The sequence below is a fragment of the Caretta caretta genome, chromosome 8, assembly GCF_965140235.1.
Source record: "Caretta caretta isolate rCarCar2 chromosome 8, rCarCar1.hap1, whole genome shotgun sequence".
Classification (NCBI taxonomy): Eukaryota; Metazoa; Chordata; order Testudines; family Cheloniidae; genus Caretta; species Caretta caretta.
This window is the reverse complement of record NC_134213.1, coordinates 90,624,379-90,646,425: the sequence shown is the minus strand read 5'-3', so window position 1 is coordinate 90,646,425 and position 22,047 is coordinate 90,624,379. Positions and strand designations below refer to the sequence as shown.

Below are 22,047 nucleotides of genomic sequence, written 5' to 3'. Positions count from 1 at the left end.
GACATCCCCTAATTCGGTGCCTAATGTCTCATGCCCTGGAGTTGCTAAAAAGCATTTCATTGAGAAAAAAAATTATGTTTTGAAAGACTAACCATGAAAATTACACATTGTAAGGCAAATGAATGATTTTGGGCCACTTACACAACATTATGGGAGTAGTACCCTTTAAAAATTGCTTTTAAATGTAGGTTCCCCCCACCCCAGACTCCTCCTCTGAGTTTCTATGGGTTAATGACTACCCCAGGGGTACCCAATTAAGAGTTATTAAATAGCCAGCAGGTTTAAAACAAAGGTAAGAAAGTATTTCTTCACACAACCCATAATCAACCTGTGCAACTCATTGCCAGGAGATGGTGTGAAGGGCAAAAGTGAGTTAAAAAAAGAAATAGGTAAATTTGTGGAGGGCAGGTCCATCAGTGGTTATTAGCCAAGATCGTCAAGATGTAAACCTCATGCTCCGGTATCCCAAAGCCTCTGAGGGTCAGAAGCTGGGATTGGACATCAGGGGATGGGGGTCAGTCAGTAAATTGCCCTGTTTTCTTCATTCCCTTTGAAGCATCTGGCACTGGCCACTGTCAGAAGACAGGACAGATGGACCATTATTGGTCTGATCCAGCATGGCTGTTCTTATGGTCTTAAGTGTTGCCCCTAGACCAGTGGTTCTCAAACTTTTGTACTGGTGACCCCTTTCACAGAGCAAGCCTCTGAGTGTGACACCTGCCCCCCAATTAAAAACACTTTTAAATATATTTAGCACCATTATAAATGCCAAAGGCAAAGTGGGGTTTATGGGGGAGGCTCACAGCTCCTGACCCTCCCCTCCCCATGTAATAACCTCACGACGCCCTGAGGGGACCCAACCCCCCGCTGGAGAGCCCCTGCCCTGGACCCAAGACATTCCTAGAGGGAGCTGGGAGGGAAGCCGGCTGGCTGGTGTGGTCGGCTGGGATTTGTAGTCCTTGTGGGCGGTTCAGTTTGCTGGTGGGCGTGGGAGAGACGCACCAATAGGACTACAGATCCCATTGCGCCGGGCCCTCCGGGGGCGGGGCTGGGTTTGTGACAGCTCGCCACTGGCCGTCTTCTTCCCTGCCGCTGTGCGGGCCGGGGCCGGCGAGTGCGAGCGCTCGGAGCTAGCTAGCGCGCGCGGCTGCTCCCGCTCCCGCGGCTGGGGCTTGCCTTTGCAAAGGGGCGCCGCTGCCACGCTCTCCCTTAAAGGCACAGGCGGGGGCGAGGCGAGGCGAGGCGGAGCGGCAGCCTGCTGTGTGCTATGCTGGGTCAGTCGTAGCGTGTCAAACCCCTCGCACATTTTTTAAACGCCATATTGCAGGAGTTTCCCCCCCTTTCCTCCCCCGCCCCCAATCCCTTTAAAAATTAGAGAGTTGAGTTTCCCTCCCGGAGAAGGTGGCTCTTTGGAAGTGCCGTGGGTGCAATCCGGGTAGGGGGTGGGTGGGAAGGAGGATGCCCCCCCCTCCCCTTGCAAGTGGCACCGACGTCGGTGGGGGTCCCTAAGGAGCCCCAGGAACTCAGTTACTCGGCGGCTTGGAGGCTACAGCCCGCAGGGGAGAATTGCCCACGTGTAAAGAACCCCCCCCCGCGCGATTTGCAGGCGCCTCCGCTGTAACTTCGGAGTCGCTGGGTGGAGATGTAGCAGGGCCTGGCGCTGGCGGGGTCCGGCGGTCTCTGCCCCAGCCCGCTCTGATCGGGAGGGGCTGCTCCTGCCCAGGCCACTGCTCGGTAACTTTGCTGGGGTCGCTGTCGCTCCGCAGGGATCAGCGGGGAGCTGTGAGCGGCGGCGATGGCTTCCAAGCTCCTGCGGGCCGTCGTGCTGGGCCCCCCCGGCTCTGGCAAAGGGACCGTGTGCCAGAGAATTGCCGAGAGCTTCGGGCTCCAGCACCTTTCCAGCGGGCACTTCTTGCGGGAGAACATCAGGGCAAAGAGCGGTAAGTGGGGGGGGGGGGGGGGGAAGAGTGCCCAGCTGTGGAGGATCTGCTCACCCAGAAGCGCCTACATGTTTCCTTGCATGCAGGAGGCGCCCTGTGTTGTAGACCAACCGGGCTGGCGAAGCGCTAGGCGAAATGGCTCGGGGATCCATCGGGGCAGATGATCCTAAACGCTGTTTGTCCCGAGAGGGGAATTGTGCCATGAAATCGGGCCCTTTGCAAAATGATCTCGCCGCTGGCTAGCAACCGTCGCTCAAGGAGCCAGTCGACAGGCTTGTGTGTGTTGCTCAGTGTATTGCATAACCCGCTTTTACAGTGTAATCGGGGGTGAAGAGAAGCAGCACCTTCCAACAGATTCTTTACATTTTTGTTATGTTGTAATTCAGTCTTTGTCCACTGATGTGGTGCGTAATGAGGCTGACCAGTCTTTAGAGAGGTTGGCGTCCTTATGGATCTCGTTTTTAGAAAAAACAAAACAAAACAAAAACCCTACAGAAGCAGTAGCGTTCTTGGTTAATGAAAACGGCAACAAGTTATCCGAAACAGGAGACAATTGTGCTTCTCTGCACGATTTGCAATACACAGGGGTTAAGTTCACTCACTGTTTTCTACTGCTGTAGTAGGTTTTTTCCTGTGTGCAGTTTAAAGGGATGGTTTTCTTATCAGAGTTATTAATATCAATGAATACAATTAAAACTTTTTAAATGTACTATTCACCTTGTATGCTGCTTGTTTGTTTTTTTCATTGTGTGAAAAATTGTAACTCCCTGGTTTTCTTGTCTAAATCCACACAGTTAACTTTTCAGAGAAAACTATTTAAAAAAAATTTACAGTGATTCTTTCATACATAGTAATTGAGGTTCAGAAGAAGCCTGTATAAATAATTAGTGTGTGCCCATTCATCCACCGGTAGCTGTGGTTTTGGGGAAATATTGCACACTTAACTTTGAGTAAAAATATTACAAAATGGTAAATGGCTTCTGGTGTAAATATGTGTGCATGCTGTGAATTTGTGATACCCTAACTATTGTGTATCTTCAATTCATAATTCATTGTGAAAAATAGCTCCCTACTTATGTAGTGTTACAAATATCTCAGTGGGGTTGTCTGCTTAGTTTTAAATGCTAAAGCTTTAAATCTCATCCCCTCTACAGGCACATATGGCTCGAAAGGCAGTGGAACCAGTTTCAGAGTAACAGCCGTGTTAGTCTGTATTCACAAAAAGAAAAGGAGGACTTGTGGCACCTTAGAGACTAACCAATTTATTTGAGCATGAGCTTTCGTGAGCTACAGCTCACTTCGAAGTTATTCTAATTCTGGGTAAGGCAGAATTCTATGCTCTATTCTATGAAGTGAGCTGTAGCTCACGAAAGCTCATGCTCAAATAAATTGGTTAGTCTCTAAGGTGCCACAAGTCCTCCTTTTCTTTTAGTGGAACCAGTGCAGTTCTGCTGCATGTGGGCAGGTTATGGCACATCTGTGCTGTGAAGTGTACTGTACTGTGGAGCTGTGCTGTAGGGGGGCTCCATCTGTGGCAGCAGAGACTTCTCTCTGGTTCTTTTTTCAGGGTGGAGGGTGGTGCCGGGGCACGGCCATGGGCCTGTCCGCTTATCTCCTGTGTAGTGTAGTGAGTTAGGTCATACTAACAGAAAAGTCTGCAGTGACACATGGGCTGCAGGGCAACTAGAGGCATGGGAAAAGATCTTGACAGTCCCATGCCCCTCATAGTTCTCCCAGCTCTGGGTAGGGGAAATAATTTGGGCTTCTTAGAGCTAGGCATTATGAAACTGGCTCAAACTTGGTTGCTTCTGGAAATATTTTTATTTTTTCTAAAATAAAAACTTGTGCCATTTCTTCCTCTAACATATAAATGGTAAATTGGCATTGTAACTTAGAAACGAAAATATTCACTTTAGGAATTTAAGCCTTTTATACGCCAAGTTTCATCTCGGAGCCAGTGTTTATGGCCAAGTTATAAACTCGTCAGAAACAGGCTTTGTAATGAAAAGACTAACAGAGCCAGCGGTTGAATTTCAGTGGTATCTGTTTGGGGGAGTTCATTCCCCCTCATTAACAGAGCATTGGCGTGTGCTCCATATGCAAGCTAGGGTCTAGCCTTGTCTACTTATCACCCTGGTATAGAATTTCAGTGAGGATCCCAGAATCTATTTCCTTTGTGTATTAATATTAGCTATTCACTTTCAGGTGTGAAGGTGGGTAGTTATGTAAATACCACCTGAATTAGCAAATAGCAGTCTCTTATTCCCTCTGTCTTCTTTCTCTTGTCTCTCTTCTCTAGGGCTAGACCTACACTAGAAGAAGTTTTCTGGTACCTGTGCAAGCAAACCCTCCTAGCATTAACACTGCTTATACTGGCAAAAATACTTTTACTGATTATAGCTTAGTTGTACCGGTTTCCTGAGCATAATTATCTATACTGGCACAAGCATCTTTATGCCGCTATAATTTGCCTCTGCACCAGGGCTTCGGTGGTATAGAAATGTTACAGAAAACACAGCAGACCTAACCAACATTGATATACTAGCAAAAGTTGCTACTGTAGGCCTTGCCTAGATCTCAGTATTTTTCCTCTTATGGTAAACTGTTCACATCCCTTTTCCACGTCTCCTTATTTTTGCCTATCTTTCCCTCTACCACCTTATTCTTCCCCACTTCCCATTTTGAGTTTCTGTTCCTTCTTCAGTCCAGTCTCGTTTCCTTCTTCCTTTGTCGCACTCCTTCCCTTTCAATGTGAGTTTCTTCTCCTCCCTCAAGAGGTTCACACTGGAGTTCCTGCACAACAGCACAGACCATGTGGTGCCCAGGAACAGTTTGGAATGGATAAGTGTGCAGCAGTTCTTGTTGGGTTTCAACCTGGAACTGCTGGCCTCACTGGAGATGTAATTCTGTGCAGGAGCAGAGGTGTGAGTTTCCTCTGAAGTATTCTTACTGAGGTAACTAAAAATTAGAGGGACAGGAAGATGTGGAATGCCTGCAGTTTCCATGTCCAGTTTACATTCCTGAGAGCTTTGACTTTATTGGCATTAGAAGAGGTCTTGTGCTAGTTGTAATTTAAATGGATGCAGTCAACTTAGGCATTTTATATGCTAAGACTGCTGCCTGTTACACTAATTTGTATTGTCTTACTGTTTCCTTGTACTTCCCTGGCCCGTTGCATCCATGTGTTGTGTTATAAGTAGACCGAGTCTAATCTCTTTGGAGCATGGCCAGCGTTTTGGTTCTGTGTTTTGTACAGCCCCTAGCACAGTGGGGCCCTGGTCCATAGCTGGTGCTGTGACAATACAACTAACTTTAAGAAGTGAATTGAAAAATATCTTACACTGGCCCCCAAATTCTCTGTTGACTTTTATGGTTAGGCAATCAGTTCTCTTTTTCCCCAAAATGCTGTTTTCTCCTCTGTTACACTGAAAGTCCTACACAGAGAGGAAACTGACTCACTGTACGGGGGAACAGTGAAACCGAATATACACAACCATTAATTGCACAAAATAAACTGAAACAGAGAAATGTTTTGCCCCTCATCTTTCAATTCTTTTGTAACAAAAGTAGATATAACATTCAGACAGCAGTGTGAACTTTTTTCAGTTGAGTATTTTTTTTAATATGTGACCTACAGGCAGTGCTGTAGTCGTTAGATAATATGTGCTGTCCCTTACATTGATGGGGGGATTAATTCCTTAAGTTGGAGAAATACTCACGTAGTTGGATTGTCATCAAAGTATTATTTTAAAGATGGCTAGATTTCAAAACCAGGAAAATCCAGGTCAGATAAACCTATTGTTGCAACACTAAGGGAGGGTGTGTGTGAGGGGAACTCCAAATGCGTGAGGGTAGGGAGGAAAGAGTAAAGGGGGAGATTTTAAAAATTATGAATCACTAATGGCTTGTCCACTTGACGGGGTGAGTGTTCAGCAAGCCAGGATGTGACTCAGTGTGCCATCTTGCTGTGTGCTAACTGGCCATGTGGACCCTGCTGCCACATACTAAAAGTTCCATAACTCAAAAGTTCTGTGGAACTCTTAGTGCGCATAGCAGGGTCTGCGTGGTCTGTTAGTGTGCGGAATTCTGGCATGCTGTAGGCTCACAGTCGAGCTTGCTGTGCAGATAAACCCTAATGCACAAGGAGTCGTGGCCTGTGATAAACAAGAGGCCTACCTACATGATCTAATTGTTCCTTCTAGTCTTAAACTCTATGAAGAAATACAATTTGCCTATAGTTGGGCCTTTTAAGGCCACATTCTTAATAACTTTAGTCCAGCAAAGCCAAATTGTCTATTTTTAAAGTTTAATTGCATTTTTTTAAAAAAGGATGCGTGCAAACAAACCCCTTCTGTGGAGGCTTACAAAAAGGGGTGGGACAATACTACAGCAAACAAAAAGCACTGCTGCTCTATGCATTACTAGTTCAATGGGACTACTCATTTGCATAAATCTTGGCAGGATTGGGGCCTAAAGTATTAGCCTTTCCTGAATTCTATTTCAGTTCTCACCTTTTCCTTTACAAGTATACCATGTGCTAGCTAAAGCTAGCCCTACAGTAAACTAGTCCGAACTTGGCCCTGTGTATTCCCATTCTGAATCTATATTATGCACTACTTGGTTCACGTTTTAGGTGGTGACAATCTTTCTTGCTTCTAAGAAACCTTTCAATGTTATGCTCCAATAGGAATTTTAATCCAAGGATCTCCTACAAATACTATGCAGTGCAGGTAAGGTGCATATAAAATTGATGGTTCCACCTACTGTTGAAATGCAGCCACTTCTGGGTGTCAAGCAGCAGCTGTTGAAAAGTTCATGACAGTATACAGTTCAGGAAATGAAGACTAATACAACAGCCAGGGGCAGCTTGACCAGCACACTGGAGATGGCACTCCTGTTTTTACCCAAAGTACCGTGATTATATTTTACTTCTCCCCAAGAGGAGCTAGGTCTTGTGTCTCAATCAAAAGGCTGAGTACGCTGTTGCATCAGAACTCCATGGTGTTGAATTTGAGCTATAACATATCTGATCGTACCTGCTTACTAAATGGCTGTGCTATTGAAAGAAAACTCAGCTTGAAGAGTAAACAGACTCTTAAATTTGTTCTGTCCTATATGTTGAGAGGACTGACGGGCAACGCAGCACCCTATCTTGTTGTGTATTACCTTATTCTTGCTTGATCTGGATGAAAACTCTTTCCAAACAGCAACATGATTGTACATTTTTAGTCTTGCTTTTAAAACTGGAGGGGATGGTTATACCCATGCTAATAATCTGATACCATCTGGACTTCTAACTGTTCAAATATATGTCCAATAAAGAAGCTGCAGTGCAAGGAGATGAAGCTCAGCTGGAACCATCCTGTGTTCTGAAGTAGCTATAGAAGAAAGCCAGAATATTTTTTATATCTGTAATGTTTACTGGCCACTCTGTTAGTCATCTTTAAGGCCTTCATATCTTCAATTAGTCAATAAAGATCAGATCCTGCAAAGTGCTGAACATAATGAATGTTGAGAGTGAAAATGCATCTGTATTGAAGAGGACATCCTTACAACAGCAAGGAGCTGGGTGAGTAGAGACATGGTTACAAGTGGTTCCATCTGTGGTGCTGATCACCCTCCATTCCTCTTGACTTCAGATGGTACTTAATAATGCAGGATTAAGCCCAATCAATCAACTTTCCATCCAATGAAAGTTTTGAACATTGTAATAGACAACCATCTGTGGAAGAATGCAGAATCATGAGTCCTTAAAAGGATTCACAGGTTATTTGTAGTAATGAGATCATTAAAACTCAAGTTTAACTTTCTGCCAAAAGGCTGTGTGTTTCTGAATTTTTCTGGCTTGTGTGAGTCAAATATCCTCCAAGTGAGTGGCTTGTCTCTGCCTCTTGCTTTAATTGCATCATTCAACTCACTGCTTCTGCTTTCTATGTCTAGCTATGCATGATCTCTTTAAAATGTTATTTGTCTTAAAAGGTAACAAGCTTAATGAAAATAGACAGTATTAATGAACATGCTTCTGTCAGCTATTGCTGTTCAGGTGCTTGGTTAAACAGGGTAGAGCCCAGGTTCTGTCATAAAGATACATTACAAAGCTGCTGGGATTGTTTCTTTAAATAGTACTGAACTAACAGTCAAGTTAGTAACAGTACAACATGAGAAGTTGGAGTATATTGTCTGAGTATGTTGGAGAACAATAAATCTTGACATTAAAAGAGGAGCCTGAGTCATCCAGTTTGGGTTTGAGGCAGTTTAGTCAGAATCCGTTCCAGAGTTCACAGGGTGAGGTTTATACCTGCTCTTCAGGTTTGGGGCCCATCTCCAATTAGGATGGGAAAAATATACTCAAATAGTTACTAGTGACCTGAGCCACACTCGGGAGTACGGGCTGCTGATTCTTTCATCAGTCACTGGTTTTGAATGTGGCTCAAATTATTTAGCTCTTCTCATTCTCAAAGCTCTCCATGATCCTTAATCCTTTCTACCCTCCTGTGAGGTAGATAGTGACTTGCCATGGAACAGGTGTGCTTAGAGTAGGAGTCCTTTACTCCCAATTCTGTCCACTGGCTGCATGGCCCCTCTGAAGGGGAAGAAAAGATCAGGCCTCAGCCAAAACACCTGGTCCAGATCTTTATTTCATCTTGGTATGACTGGGTAAACCAATGTAGAGATTCAAAATCCAAATTTCAGGCAGTTAGGAATCAGTGTCTGACTTTCTCCCATTTAGGGTGGGAGATTTGAGCTGCAAGCTCTCTGAGCCTGGAGCTTTGCCTTGTCTTAGACTTTCCTCTTGAAGGGACTGAAAGTAGTAAGCTGACAGTGGTGTTTTGGCCTGTGTGACATAAATTGGTTTCAGCCCAATGCCTAATATGTGGGTGGCTACTTTGCAAGCCCCTCATATGTGGTCTCATTAGGGAAGTTAAGGTTTTAATGAGCATGGATCCCAAATTACTGTCTTGCATCTAGAGGTGATCATAACCCCAGTGCTGAGCCACACTGGCATGGCAGTTCAGGAAAAATGTTTCACTATTACTGCCCACGCTTTGCTTGTTTCGTGGAATTAATCTTCCAGGGCAGTCAAGCTGGTACCTCTCACCACTGTAAATTCAACTGTTTTGCCCTTTACAAACAACCCTTGTGTAGGTGTAAATAACCAGCTGCTAATACTTCTCTGGCTCTTTTGAACTCTTTCGAACTCTTTCAGTCTCCTCATAATTAACTTTACCTGTTGGTGCTTGGATTCTGATGGACTCTTGAAACTTCAGATAAGTTCGCCAGTTAAGTGAAATAATGTGACTTGCCATATCCATTCCATTATTTAGGTAGCTAACAGCTTGATAATAAGGGCTGCCACACAAAGGAGCTACTGGCTCACATCCCTTCAAAAGAGCATTTCTCTAACGATCTATTGTAATGACTATTTTGTCATAGAGTGGGCAGAAATCTGTTTATACTCATGTAAATCAGGAGTGGGGAGGGTGGCTCAGAGGCCACTTGTTAAAACCTACCTCCATACTGAGGGGAAGTTTGGGATGATCTTTCCTGTCTCTGATGGAGCTTGTGTTCTGCTCCAGATGTTTATGGATTATCTCTGCAAGTCATGAGTTATTCTTTTTACATAGAAAAGATTGTGCCAAGTGTAGGTGAAACTGGCTGTATAAGGAAGCCACCCTGAGAGCCACAAGTTTGAGGTCAGAGAATGTAATCTGGTAATTTTGTTCTCTTAAAGATAGCAGGTATTATAGACTCATAGACTTTAAGGCCAAAAGGAGCCATTATGATAATCTAATCTGACCACCTGCACATCGCAGGCCACAGAACCTTGCCCACCCGCTCCTGAAAATAGACCTACAATCTCTGGCTGTGTTACTGAAGTCTTTAAATCATGATTTGAGAGTAAACGGTTTTATATAAACCTTATTGGTCTGACTGTTGTACTAGATAGCACTTATTAACCCAGAAAATGTGTAACTACTTGTTCTCTGGCTTGTAAACTTGTTTATAAAGTCCACTTACGAGTTTAGAAAATGTCCTCTGTATGAAAGAGGATATGCTTCCTGCATCATGAATCTGGTTAACTGTCTTTAGGCTGTGAATCTGCAATAGTTCATAAACCTCAGTTAAGTTGGTAATACTTTGCTTGTGGCATTTTCTGGAGAAATTAATGACCATAGAGCCAAGATTTTTAAAAATACAAACCGACAGTTTGGCTCCTAAAATAAGTGGCCCGACTTTTTGGAAGTGCTGAGCACTCATCCGCTTCAGGGAGACTGTTCATGTGTTTAAAGTTAAGCACGTGTTTTGCTAGACTACAGCGGTCATCTGTCTCCTCAAATCTGGGGTGCTGTTGAATGACTTTCCCACTGTCTTGATGAGAACAAGTAGGCTGAGGATTAATCTAGATAAAGCTGAAATGACTATGGTGAGATGAGGGCGGCAGCTAGGGCATTTAATTGAGATATTTGCCACTACCAAGGCTTTCAATTTGGGCAGTAGAAGAAGGGGTTGCTTGGTTTGGTTCCGAGTTCATGGCAGCTATGTCAATAAACCCACATCTGATGTTGCAGCAGGAGAGATCAGCAGAGGCACCTGTGTCCCGCTCCCTACAGAAGAGGGACCTGGTGACAGGACATGCTCTGTGAGGGCCCCTCAAATACAGAATTCACTTCCCTGGTCTGAAATAGCTGGAACTTGTTGACCTTCACATGTGGTCCAAAGTCTCCTCTAGTTGACCAGGCTTTGGGTGGAGGGCTGAGAGGGCTGGGGGTGGGATTTGCTTTAGGAATCGGAGAGGGGAGATCTTGAGTTGCTCAGGTAACTCCAGGCAGCAAAACCTGTCCTAGAGGTGGGAATGTGCTACAAATGTAACTTTAACTTGTGGCAAGGACACCTGAAGGAGCACAGGCATTACTTGATCTGTGTCATTTTAAATCTGAAGAGATACAATGTTGTACAACCGAAGTCCTCATCACCTCCTGGGAAGATGGTAAATAAATACTTTCATTCTACTAATCTCTGACTCAGGGATGAAGATGTTGTGGATTTCGTAACTTGACATTGGTTTAGTCAGTTCCCATCTCCATGTTTTTTTGTTTTACTGGTATTAAAAAAAACAAACAAGTAGTATCCAAACTGTGTGAAGTGCCCGACTCTGCGTCTCAATATCAAAGTCAGAAACTCTGGGCTAGAGTCTTGGCTCAGGCTGAGCTGTATTTGGCACAGGAGCTGGAGGGGGTGGGTGGCTCTATACCACCTTTGTGTTTTCTTAATCCCTGGGGGTCATAGACCTCTTACTTAGGGAGCTGGAGACTACAGCAGGTAGGAGCAGAGCAGCCAAAGTAGGGACATTTGGAGAACTTTCTACAGCCTTGACTGGACTTTCTCTGCCCTGTACTGATTGGCTGTCTGCCCAGCCCTCGACCATCTTCCCTTACAGTTTCTTCACTTTGACTGCACTCCACACCTGCCCCTCTTACCCTCTTCTATCCTGTCCCCATAAACCCTTCCCTTTAATGTCCCCACTCCCTTCGCTTTTCTTTCCATTTAGCTTATCCCCCCTCCACACTAAACCCATGACTGAGACTACTTAGTGGATCATCTGTGTGGAGCTTTCTGGGGGTTTAGAACAATCTAGTAGCCTGCTATGGCAGTGATTCCAGAACACACAAGTCTGTGACTTTCTCCATGCCCATAAGAGGTGGGGAGCATAGGCCCTTGGGGTAGATGACTTCAGGTGTCTTTAAAATCCTAAGCACGACTTCTGGCCTCAGAAAGTTGGCCATCATTGTTATAACTTAACCGTCTTAGTACACAGTTAACTGTTGCTAGTGTTGAATTAACTCTTTTCTTCATTAACGTTAGATAATTTAGATGAAGTATAAACAAGAAATCATGTAAAAGGTTACTTTGTGCAGGGGAAAGTATGAGCTTATCTTGAGAAATCTGGCCATGGGAAGATAACTAGAGGGCCGTTGAAAAATTAAAACCCTTCTTATTTGGCTTTTCCTTTAGGACTTCTGTGCTGCATTTTTTTTTTCATCCATGCCAGTTTCCTAGCAGCTGGGCACTCCAGAACTTTGCAGCAGCTGTGCCGTGAAGATCACACTTTCTCAGAGTCTATGTGTTTGGAAATATATTCTCCATGAGCCAATACAGCAGTGACTTTCTCACTCTCTTGTCTTGTTTTCATTTCAATACCAGCAGCCTTGGCTGGAAACCCAAGATCTATTGGCAAGAAATGTTGCAGGTTTGCTACCACAGCCCTGGTTTTGACAAATGTGTGATCTGGTTGGGGGAGGGGGAAGAGGGTGCCTTGTGACTGGAGGAGGGAGATGGGGCAATGACATTGAGGATGTTGTGAGGGAATAAACTTAATTTGTATGCACTGCTTAGGTTTTGTTAATCCTCTTAATGATGGGCTGTTCCTCTGGAAGGTTAGTGTGGTCAGGGACGCCAGCAGCATGCTACTGCTCCCGTCGCCTTCCCTTTTAAGGCCGTCTGACCAATGACTACAAACCGGGTTGCATGAGTCACTTCTGAACATATGAATGTAAATGTTGCACATTATTACAGGCCACAGCTTCTCTATCAAGGGCAAATCCCAAATTGTCACATTGGAGGTTCGGTTATTGAGCCTGGACTCTTTTTTTCAGTGCATGCCAACTGACAGGTGCTGGGGAAGGGATTCTCTTCCATTGTTTAAAACATCCCTGAAGGTGAGCCTCGCTGCCAGGCAGCTAAGGAGCTGTACTGAGGGTTACCGCTTTCAAGGCCAAAGATTACTTTAACATGCTGCCATTACTTGAAAGTATCACGGGAGTCTCTGGCTACATCTACAGTGCAAGTTAAGGTGTAATTGCTGTGTAGGAAGGTATACCCATGGTAGCTTTAATGTGGTTAGTGCGGGTAACAGTAGTAAGTGAAGATCCCAGCCTTATTAATCTCTGCTCATGGGCTACCAACCTGAGTATATACCTATCTGGTAGGGATGACTTAGCAGTGTCCAGAGAGGAAGAGCAGTCCATTAGTGGGAAGGAAATCATCCTAACCATCCTTTCACAGAGGTAATGGTGGCAATGGAATTTTAACAAGGGGCCTCCAGCATTTCTCTAGACTATTAATCAGCTGCAGTATGTTGCAGTGTCTTCTAGGTCCCCGTATGTGCTCCAGGTACAAGAATGTGACCACGGCTTCAGTGTTGAGTGAAGGATGTCCAGGGACTTCAGGTTTTGCATGTCTGATCTGGCCTATTTTTGAGAAACTGACATAGACCCCAGTCCAGCAACTGCTTCTGTGGTGGTAGATTGCAACTGAAGTCAGTGGGGTTCCGTACAGAAAACTTCCCCTTGTGGCTAAGTAAATAAACTTATAGTTATGAATACCAGTTCATATTAGGAACTTCAGTGCTTTGAATCTGGGAGTGTCTGTCCCTAGCAACAAGTGCATTCTTGCCAAGCCCTTGGCTTAGTGCAGACCATGTGAACAGGTAACACAAAAAGTGCTTGCAGAAGGGTGTGATAAAAGTTCATGCCCAAGGGGTGCCTGTGCACAGGTTGAATAAGACAGACATTTTCCCCTCTCATGTGTTTAGAGACCTTGGGAGCAGGAGAAAAGTGAACGGCAGTGCAGTAATGGTGGCAATATGCATTCATTACAGCTGGTGACTATTCCAGTACAGAAATGGATTGCCTTCAATGGTAAAAGTCACTCCTGGTCATCTGTATCTACACAGGCTCACCCTGTTACTACAACAACAGGCAAATAGCTGACTTCCCCATGCTATTTTAAACTTCAGCATAGAAAGAGAAGTACCCTAGGTATCTCAGTCCAGTGACTCATCTTTGCAGTCTACTGAGTGAACTTTTTGCCTTACAGTGTTCCCAAGTGTTTCTTTTAAGACTACATTCTCACATGCCAGAATTGGACATCCTTGTAGTCTTCTCATTTTCCTTGGCAGCAATAATCTCAATTCTAGGATATTTCTAGGACCCAATCTTATTTGGTTTTATTTATAGAAAGATCCCATTAGCAATTCTTGATCAACCTGTGGCTTCCACATTTCTGAAGGAAAGTTTCTGACCACTTTCTTCATTGAAAGTGTTGAACTACTGGACTTGTCTGTTTTTGCTTTAGGATTTCTTTAAAGGTTCCTCTCGAGGAGCCAAATCATGAATGCTGCTGTGCACCTGTGAAGAGTCCACTTACTCTGCTGTGCTGGCTACCTGCACCGCTGGGCACAGGTGGATAGGACAGCTGCTGCCAGAGTGGTACTCCCCCTACTATATAGGTCAGTGGGGAGTTCACTGGAACCAGATTGTATCAAGGTGGAAGTAGGGATCCCAGAGTTGCAGTCTTTCCTATCCTGCTCCCTGGGGTGGTAAAGCTGTGCTCTGATTCTTACTCATTCTGGGTTTTAACCATACAATTGATCCTAATTAACTAGTTGTTCTTTGGAGGGCTTTTAAGGCTTGTTTGTTTAAAAAATAATAAAAATTAGGGCTGTCAATTAATCCTAGTTAACTCCAGGAATTAATGAAAAAAAATAAACTAGATTTTAAAAAAAGTAGTGATTAATCACACTGTTACATTTAAATTGGTATTCTATTATTGTTTGTTATAAATACTTTCGGATTTTTTTCATTTTCAAATATATTGATTTCTATTACAACACAGAATATAAAGTGTTCAGTGCTCACTTCGTATCTATTTTTGATGACTAATATTTGTATTGTAAAAGTAAATGAAAGAAATAGTATTTTTCAGTTCACCTTATTCAAGTTCTGAGATGCAGTCTCTTTATCATGAAAGTGCAATTTACAAATGTAGAATTATTATGCTTTATTTCTGAGTGCAGTTATGTGAAAAAAAATATAAAACTTTAGCGCCTACAAGTCCACTCGAGCCTACTTCTTGTTCAACCAATCATTAAGACAAACAAGCTTGCTTAGATTTATGGGAGATGCTGCTGCTGGCGTATTTACGTCACCAGAAAGTGAGACTGGACGGTTGCATGGCACTGTTGTAGCTAGCATTGCAAGGTATTTACATGCCAGATATGCTAAACATTCACATACTTCTTCATGCTTCAATTTGTAGATTTTTATCTTTTTTACAGTGCAAATATTTGTAATCAAAAATAGTATCACGTGAGCACTGTACACTTTTTGTATTGTGTTGTAATTGAAATCAATATATTTGAAAATGTAGAAAAACATCCAAAATATTGTAATTTAAATTGGCATTCTTTTATTCCTTAATGGTGCAATTAAAATTGTGATTAATTACATCTTGTTTTAATCTCATGATTAAATGTGATTTTTTTTAATTGTTTGACGGTTCTCATAAAAATACACCATTTGTGCATAAATGAAATCCAAGAAAAATTTTTTTTATTCTGTTTCTTTTTTTAAAATTCTGTTTTTAAACTGGCATTCAATCACTGTTTGTTTCATAAAGCTGATTTTTAAACAATGGTATCTGATAAAGTATTAGTCACAAGCCAATTGGTAAGAAACTTCCCACTGACTAATAAAGAGGGGGAATGCTCATTTTTAACACACTGCTATCCTATGGGGGTAAGAATATTGAGGCAAAATGAGTGAATTGCTTTACTCTGTGTACCAGACATAGTGTTTAGGTTTTAATAATGTTTCAGCTAGTTAAGGGGAAAACACATTCTGTCTGAATAAACTTTTTGGTAAAAGCTACAGAAGACTAAAAGATGAAGAGACTTGGTAAAAAGACGGAAGGAAACTGGTGAAGCAATTCATTCATACCTTGGTTCGGTCAGGGGTGAGTGTGCATGTGAGACATTGCCCTCTAGAGGTTGGCTGAAAGATAGGATATAGGGCTTGCTGATGCTACCACCATCAGCTGAAGAAGTGGAGTTTTCTCTCTTCCTCTCCACCCCCCCATTAGTTCTGAGTCCTGTGTAAATGGAACGGAAGGAGCAGAATTCTAGTCCCAGCTCTGTTGCGAGATTTATAGATGGACTGACTGCAGCACATCGGTTTGCTCCAGCAGTCGATGAGAGCAACCTTCTCCATAATAAGAAAAGGAGTACTTGTGGCACCTTAGAGACTAAGAAATTTATTTGAGCATAAGCTTTCATGAGCTGTAGCTCACAAAAGCTTACGCTCAAATAAATTTCTTAGTCTCTAAGGTGCCACAAGTCCTCCTTTCTTTTTGCGGATACAGACTAACACGGCTGCTACTCTGAAACTTCTCCATAATGAGCCCATTCCCTACAAGTGCAGGACATAGTTCCCAATGGAGGTCTTATTGGACAGTATTAAATACATTTGCATTAGCCAAATATGTCTTCATCCACCCAAGCCTGTGTATGCTACCCAAAGCAAGTGATAAAAATGATAGAGTATTGTATTCACTGGTTAAAAATCTTTAAACTGTTCCCTATTTCAGATCACAAGATCATGTTCTCTGTGTGTATGTGTGTGTGTGTATGTATATACACTTCCTACTGTATTTTCCACTGCATGCATCCGATGAAGTGGGTTTTAGCCCACGAAAGCTTATGCTCAAATAAATTTTAGTCTCTAAGGTGCCACAAGTACTCTGTTCTTTTTGCTGATACAGAGTAACATGGCTACCACTCTGAAAGGTGAAATGTGTTGCTGTTTGAGAGATTAATCTATCTGTTTTAAATATATCAGGTTTTTAGCTCTCTAAGTGCATAGGATTTAAAAAATTATGGTGCTCTTCAGATGATTGCTCTTAATTCTCAGTAAAATTCAATCTGTGTTTGAGCTTGTGTGTGGTTGGTTTGAGGGCATAGTATTTTGCCACAGTTAGGAAAATGAAGGTTCTGGAGAATCTCTGTTTCTGGGTTGGTGGAATCTGGTGGAGATGATTTGTGTTTCCAGAGGCCGCTGTTTGCAGATGTATTAATTCTGCAACCCCTCCGTGATAGAGAACTGTGTGGTATACTCATTTTCCTACCCAGTAAAAGGTAAAAACTTCATAGGTCCAAACTCATGCAAGGCTACAGTGTTGCAACTCCAGGCTGGTAAGGGAACCTCCTTTAAAAGGAACACTTGAATTGTGATAGTTAACACTAGTACTGAAGTTTAGGGATAGCTTTCCAACTTGCATGTACTTCATGCCATTTAAAAAAAAACTAGTTAAGGACATTTGAACATGGTTATTGTATGCACTTGCTTCACTGGAAAATTTATGAGTTGATCAAAAGTTGGTAGAAGTTCCAGAAAATATTAGTTTAAGGTGGCAGCTGTTGCTTAGGCATTTCAAGCCTATGAAATATGGGTTAGGAGGAGATGCACTTTTATTCTAATTGTGAAATTCCTATTCCAAGAAGTGATACTTTTTACTGTTCTTAATGTTCTATAACTTCCAGCACCCTGTGACTTAAGGGATATTATCCACATGGGGAACTGAATCCGAGAAATTAGGTGACTAGGCCAAGGCTGCTCAGGAAGTCTGTATCAGAGCTAGTGTTAAACTTAGGCATTTGGGGTCCCACTCTGGTGCCTTAACCACCCTCTGTTCCACCTCATGCTGACGTTTCCTATGAGGCTGTGATACTTAGTTGAAAAAACAGCATTCCCTTTTGAAGCAGAAAATGTTATACTCAAATTTGCAATGACAACAGTAATAAAAAGTTCGTGTTCTAGATCTAATTGTATGTTGGTGATGGCTGTTTGAGTGACTTTGGCTATTGCAAGACTCTTTTCAGATTTAATTATCCTAACTACACTGAGTTTTGCACTGGTACAACAATGGACTTTGAAAATGAACACTGGATTTAAAAAAAATGGAGCTAGCTCTTGAGATTTCTGAAGCTTATAACAGTCAGGTTGCAAAAGTATTTAAAATTATTCATTCCTGGGTGTATATATATTCAAACAGAGAAGATACACATTCCAAATTCAAGCTCTTGGTCTAGAAAAACTTGGCTAGAAAGCAATGTTCTGAATTCAGTAACAATAACAAAATGCTTTGTGTAAAAGCTTAAGTGTGGGTTCAGATTTTTGATGAACCATGTTTAACTTTGTTAGGCATTCCCATAAAGTCTGCACACAAAACACTATTTCTAAGTCCTATGTAAGAGATGGTGCACATTTTTAACACCACTTTAATCCTTAATTTTTGGGGGTGGGGGAAGCGAGAAGAATAGGATTAAGGAAACTCTCAGACAGGTTTAACCCTACTAAAATGTCTGTGCAGTGTTCCAGTACTCTAATTATTTTTCAAACTCATGGGAGCCTCTGCTATTGTCCCTGTAGTACTCGGCTGGAAATCCATTCTCTGAGGGATTGCAATGGTTATGCATAAACTTGTACATATAGGAAAAAGGTTTAAATCTGTAGTCTACTTATACAGCACCTAGCACAATAGGGCCCTGATCTGGTTAGCTTCTGAGCACCACCACAATGTAAATGTTTAATAGTAATTTTTAAATGTCCCTATCTGTGTTAATAATAACTTTACATTATTAAAAGAGAGTTTTAAAAATATTAGTCTTATTTTTGGCTTATTATTAGTCTTATTTCACTGAGCCTTGATGACTCAACAGAATCATTAAACTTATGGCCACTTTTGTTTCCTGGTTCTTACATGTAGGCTGCAGATGCAGTGGGAAGGATATTATTCCTTCCAAAAAAAAAAAACCAACCACCCCACTTTCAGGGAGGGGGCAATTTGTAAAGTAAAATAAAATAAATATATAATATTTAAGTTTTTGGGGTCAACATTGGCAGGGTGTCCCTCTTAAAATTCTGCATATACATCCAGCATTGCAAAAGTTTAGCACAAATGCACTTCTGTGTTCTACTGTCCACTAATCAAGAAATCCATACAGCATCCTTTCACCCAATCAATTGAAGAAAAGACTGCCAACAATCACTTGGCATTTTCCTGGCCTTCTTTGTCCCTCAAGGCAGCCTCACTCTTTTATTCCCTAGCCTACAACTTCACAGCTGGTAAATTAGGTTTTCCCACAGCACTGTTAAGTGTCCCTGGTCCCCAATAACAAGGAAGTGTTCCCAACAAAGCTAATGAGCAAAAAGGAGGCTAGAGAGGGGTTTCTGGATTAATGTTATCAAGGGGAAATTTTAAGGTAGATGTGTGTGTTGGGTGGGGGTGTGTCAGTTTTTTTTTGTTGTTGTTGGTTTGTTTTTTTTATTGAAACATGTTTTGTTTCTTTAATAGAAGTTGGTGTCTTGGCAAAGCAGTATTTAGAGCAAGGCCTTTTGGTACCGGATCACGTCATCACCCGTGTCATGATGATGGAGCTGGAGAAAAAGCAGTCTCAGCATTGGCTACTTGACGGTCAGTAAACTGATGTGCATAATTTGGTATCATGGGTGCAATAATCTTGTATCCCTCTGTGCTGGTGGCTCGTTGGGGATTGAAAATCCCAGTCCTCGTCAACCTCTTGAAGTCTATTTCTTTGAATAAGACATTACTTTCCCAGGAACGATTTCACAGGAAAACAAATAAAACCAACCACAGCTTTTCAATATTTTTAGCAGCGAGGGAGGGGTGGAGGAGAAAGCAAAAACACTTCTGAGAGCTTTTAAGGACAGAGCTGTTCAGCTGGTCTCCTCTTAAAGACTCATGCTTCTGAAAATGAAACTCAGATCCTATTTGCACGAGATCACAGGTACTGAGGAAAGATTTTGTTAATTTAAGCAAGAGGTCAGAAGCTCCACTCAAGGTACTGTCACTCTAATGGAAGGGGTTTTACATCACCATCATGGTAGTCAGACAGCATGGAACAGTGCCTAGTATAGAGCAAACTGTTACAGAGCATGTCTGCAGTCACCATTCACCCTACAGCTCCCTTCTCCCCTGTGGGTTCTTCGTGTCCTTAACGGTCAGGTCTCTGTACCCAGTGTCTGCAGTTTTCAAACTATGGGCTATGGCCACCAGAAATTCTGTGAACCTTGAGGGACTCTGTGTCACAGTTGTCTCTTAGCTCATGGGGGTGGGGAGGGACGAGAAGTCACTGCTGGTGACCCTCTGTGCAGAGAAAAGGCAGGGAGGGGTGAAGGGAAGATGTACAAGCCCCTAGCTTGTTCCCCTTCCCTTCCGCTCCTGTGAGGAGTAGTGCGTGTGTGTCTGGCCAGTCTCCCATGGGAAGGTATGTCAGAATCCTTGACTTAGATCAGCTTTATGCAGCAAACAGTCTCTCACACTGCTGTTCCAAATCATGACATGGAGCAACTGGTACATGGGAGTGACTGGACACAAGCCAAGATAAATCACTTGCTGTTTCTTGTTCATAGACATGTGAAGTATCAACCACGCAACATGTATGCTAATCAGAACCCTTAAAAACACTTTGAACACGATTGCCTTTGTGTGTTTTTTTTGTTTGTTTTAAAAGCCTTCTTGGTTGTGAAGATGAATTTTTGTTCCTGCAAATAGTTGAGCCCCAAATTTTACACCCAGAATCACTTGTGGGAGCACTCAAATAGCGGGATGTCTAAATGCAACAAAACTAGAGGCCTTTTGTAAATATCAGGCCTAAAATATGAATTTTTATCAGAGTGAGTGTAGTTTTAAAATCTGAGGTGCCCCTAGTCTCCACTGTTGCTTGCATTTAGTCTTTTATATGTTGCTCTAAATATTTGATTTTACTTACTAGTAGAGCAGTGGGCTTGAGTTTATGTGGATGTAAGGGGGTAAAATGAACGGGTTTTTTTGCAAAAGTTCCATTTCTTTCAATGAATCTTAGAAGAAACATTTCTGAGCATCTCTAACTTAAATGTAAAAAATGACTAATGGAGAGGCATTCAGACACCATGATAACGAGCACAGTATAAGCAATCACTTATTCATTTACATTATAATTAGGTGTTTATAAATGCATATGCTCGAGATTAGGGTCCATACTAGAACTGAACTCTGTTCAGAGCATTCCCTAGAGCAGAGATCGGCAACCTTTGGCCCACAGCCCACCAGGGTAAGCCCCCGGCACACTGGGCCGGTTTGTTTACCTGCCACGTCCACAGGTTCGGTTGATCGCTGCTCCCACTGGCTGCGGTTCACCACTCCAGGCCAATGGGGGCCGCAGGAAGCGGTGCGGCCCGAGGGATATGCTGGCCGCAACTTCCCACAGCCCCCATTGGCCTGGGACCGCGAACCGCAGCCAGTGGGAGCCGCAATCGGTTGAACCTTCGGACGCAGCAGGTAAACGAACCTTCGGACGTGGCAGGTAAACAAACCTTCCCGGCCTGCCGTGGGGCTTGCCCTGGCAGGCTGCGTGCCAAAGGCTGCCGATCTCTGCCCTAGAGAGATGACCTTTTCCGGTGGGCATAATCATTCAAACCCTATGATAGTTCCTTAATCTGGGAATCCCAGAATTTGGCCGTCATTAAACTAGAACTCAGACCTACGCCTCATTAATACAAGGGCACTGGAAGTTTATCATTTCTGTACTGAAATGTTGCTGTTCACGGAAAAGCAAATAAAGCATTGCCAGAACTCTCTGGGTTTTGATGCGCTCCTGTCTCTCCAAATAAAGCAACCAGTGTTAGCCCATGTTGCCATGAGGTGACTGGAATGGTTTGTGGTGCTTGTGTAAATGATCATCTTGTTTCCTTATGAAGGACACCAACGCTCTGAACTGCAGGCTCTTGTTTCTTTTGCAGTGGCTTTTGTTGACACTTAGAGAATTTATGGACCCAGTCAAGGCTGCCGTACAAACATAAATTTAACTTTTTAAAATGCATATTGTGAGTCTCTCCTAGCTTCCTTCGGTGTCTTTCCTCTGCAGCTACCTTGTCTCTGTTGCTTCCCTTTCTTGTGCTCCTTCTCTGCTTGCATTAGCTGCACCCCAGAGGTTGATTTCAATCTCAAGTTCTTGTGCATCAGCTCCAGGCACTGAAATCCTGCTAGTCTATTTTGTTGTGTTGCTGGTGCAAACAAGTGACTGGAGGACAGATACGAGAGTGATCAAATCAATAAGAAAAGGAGTACTTGTGGCACTGTAGAGACTAACCAGTTTATTTGAGCATAAGCTTTCGTGAGCTACAGCTCATCGAATACAGACTAACACGGCAGCTACTCTGAAACAAATCAATAAGAATACCTGGATGGCTAGATCAAGCAACGCTGCTGC

At 42.9% G+C, this 22,047-nt stretch overlaps 1 protein-coding gene across 2 annotated transcripts in view; it reads left to right on the top strand.

Moving 5' to 3' along the window:
* The first annotated feature begins 1,079 nt into the window (after positions 1 to 1,079).
* Positions 1,080 to 22,047, top strand: part of AK4 (adenylate kinase 4) — a 47,740-nt gene continuing 26,772 nt past the window's right edge. For both annotated transcript variants that reach the window (XM_048860532.2, XM_048860533.2), the window contains exons 1-3: positions 1,080 to 1,274; positions 1,767 to 1,940; positions 19,131 to 19,250. In XM_048860532.2, the coding sequence (XP_048716489.1) occupies positions 1,796 to 1,940; positions 19,131 to 19,250 (265 nt within the window). In that variant the 5' untranslated portion in view covers positions 1,080 to 1,274; positions 1,767 to 1,795. The remainder of the gene's footprint in view (positions 1,275 to 1,766; positions 1,941 to 19,130; positions 19,251 to 22,047) is intronic.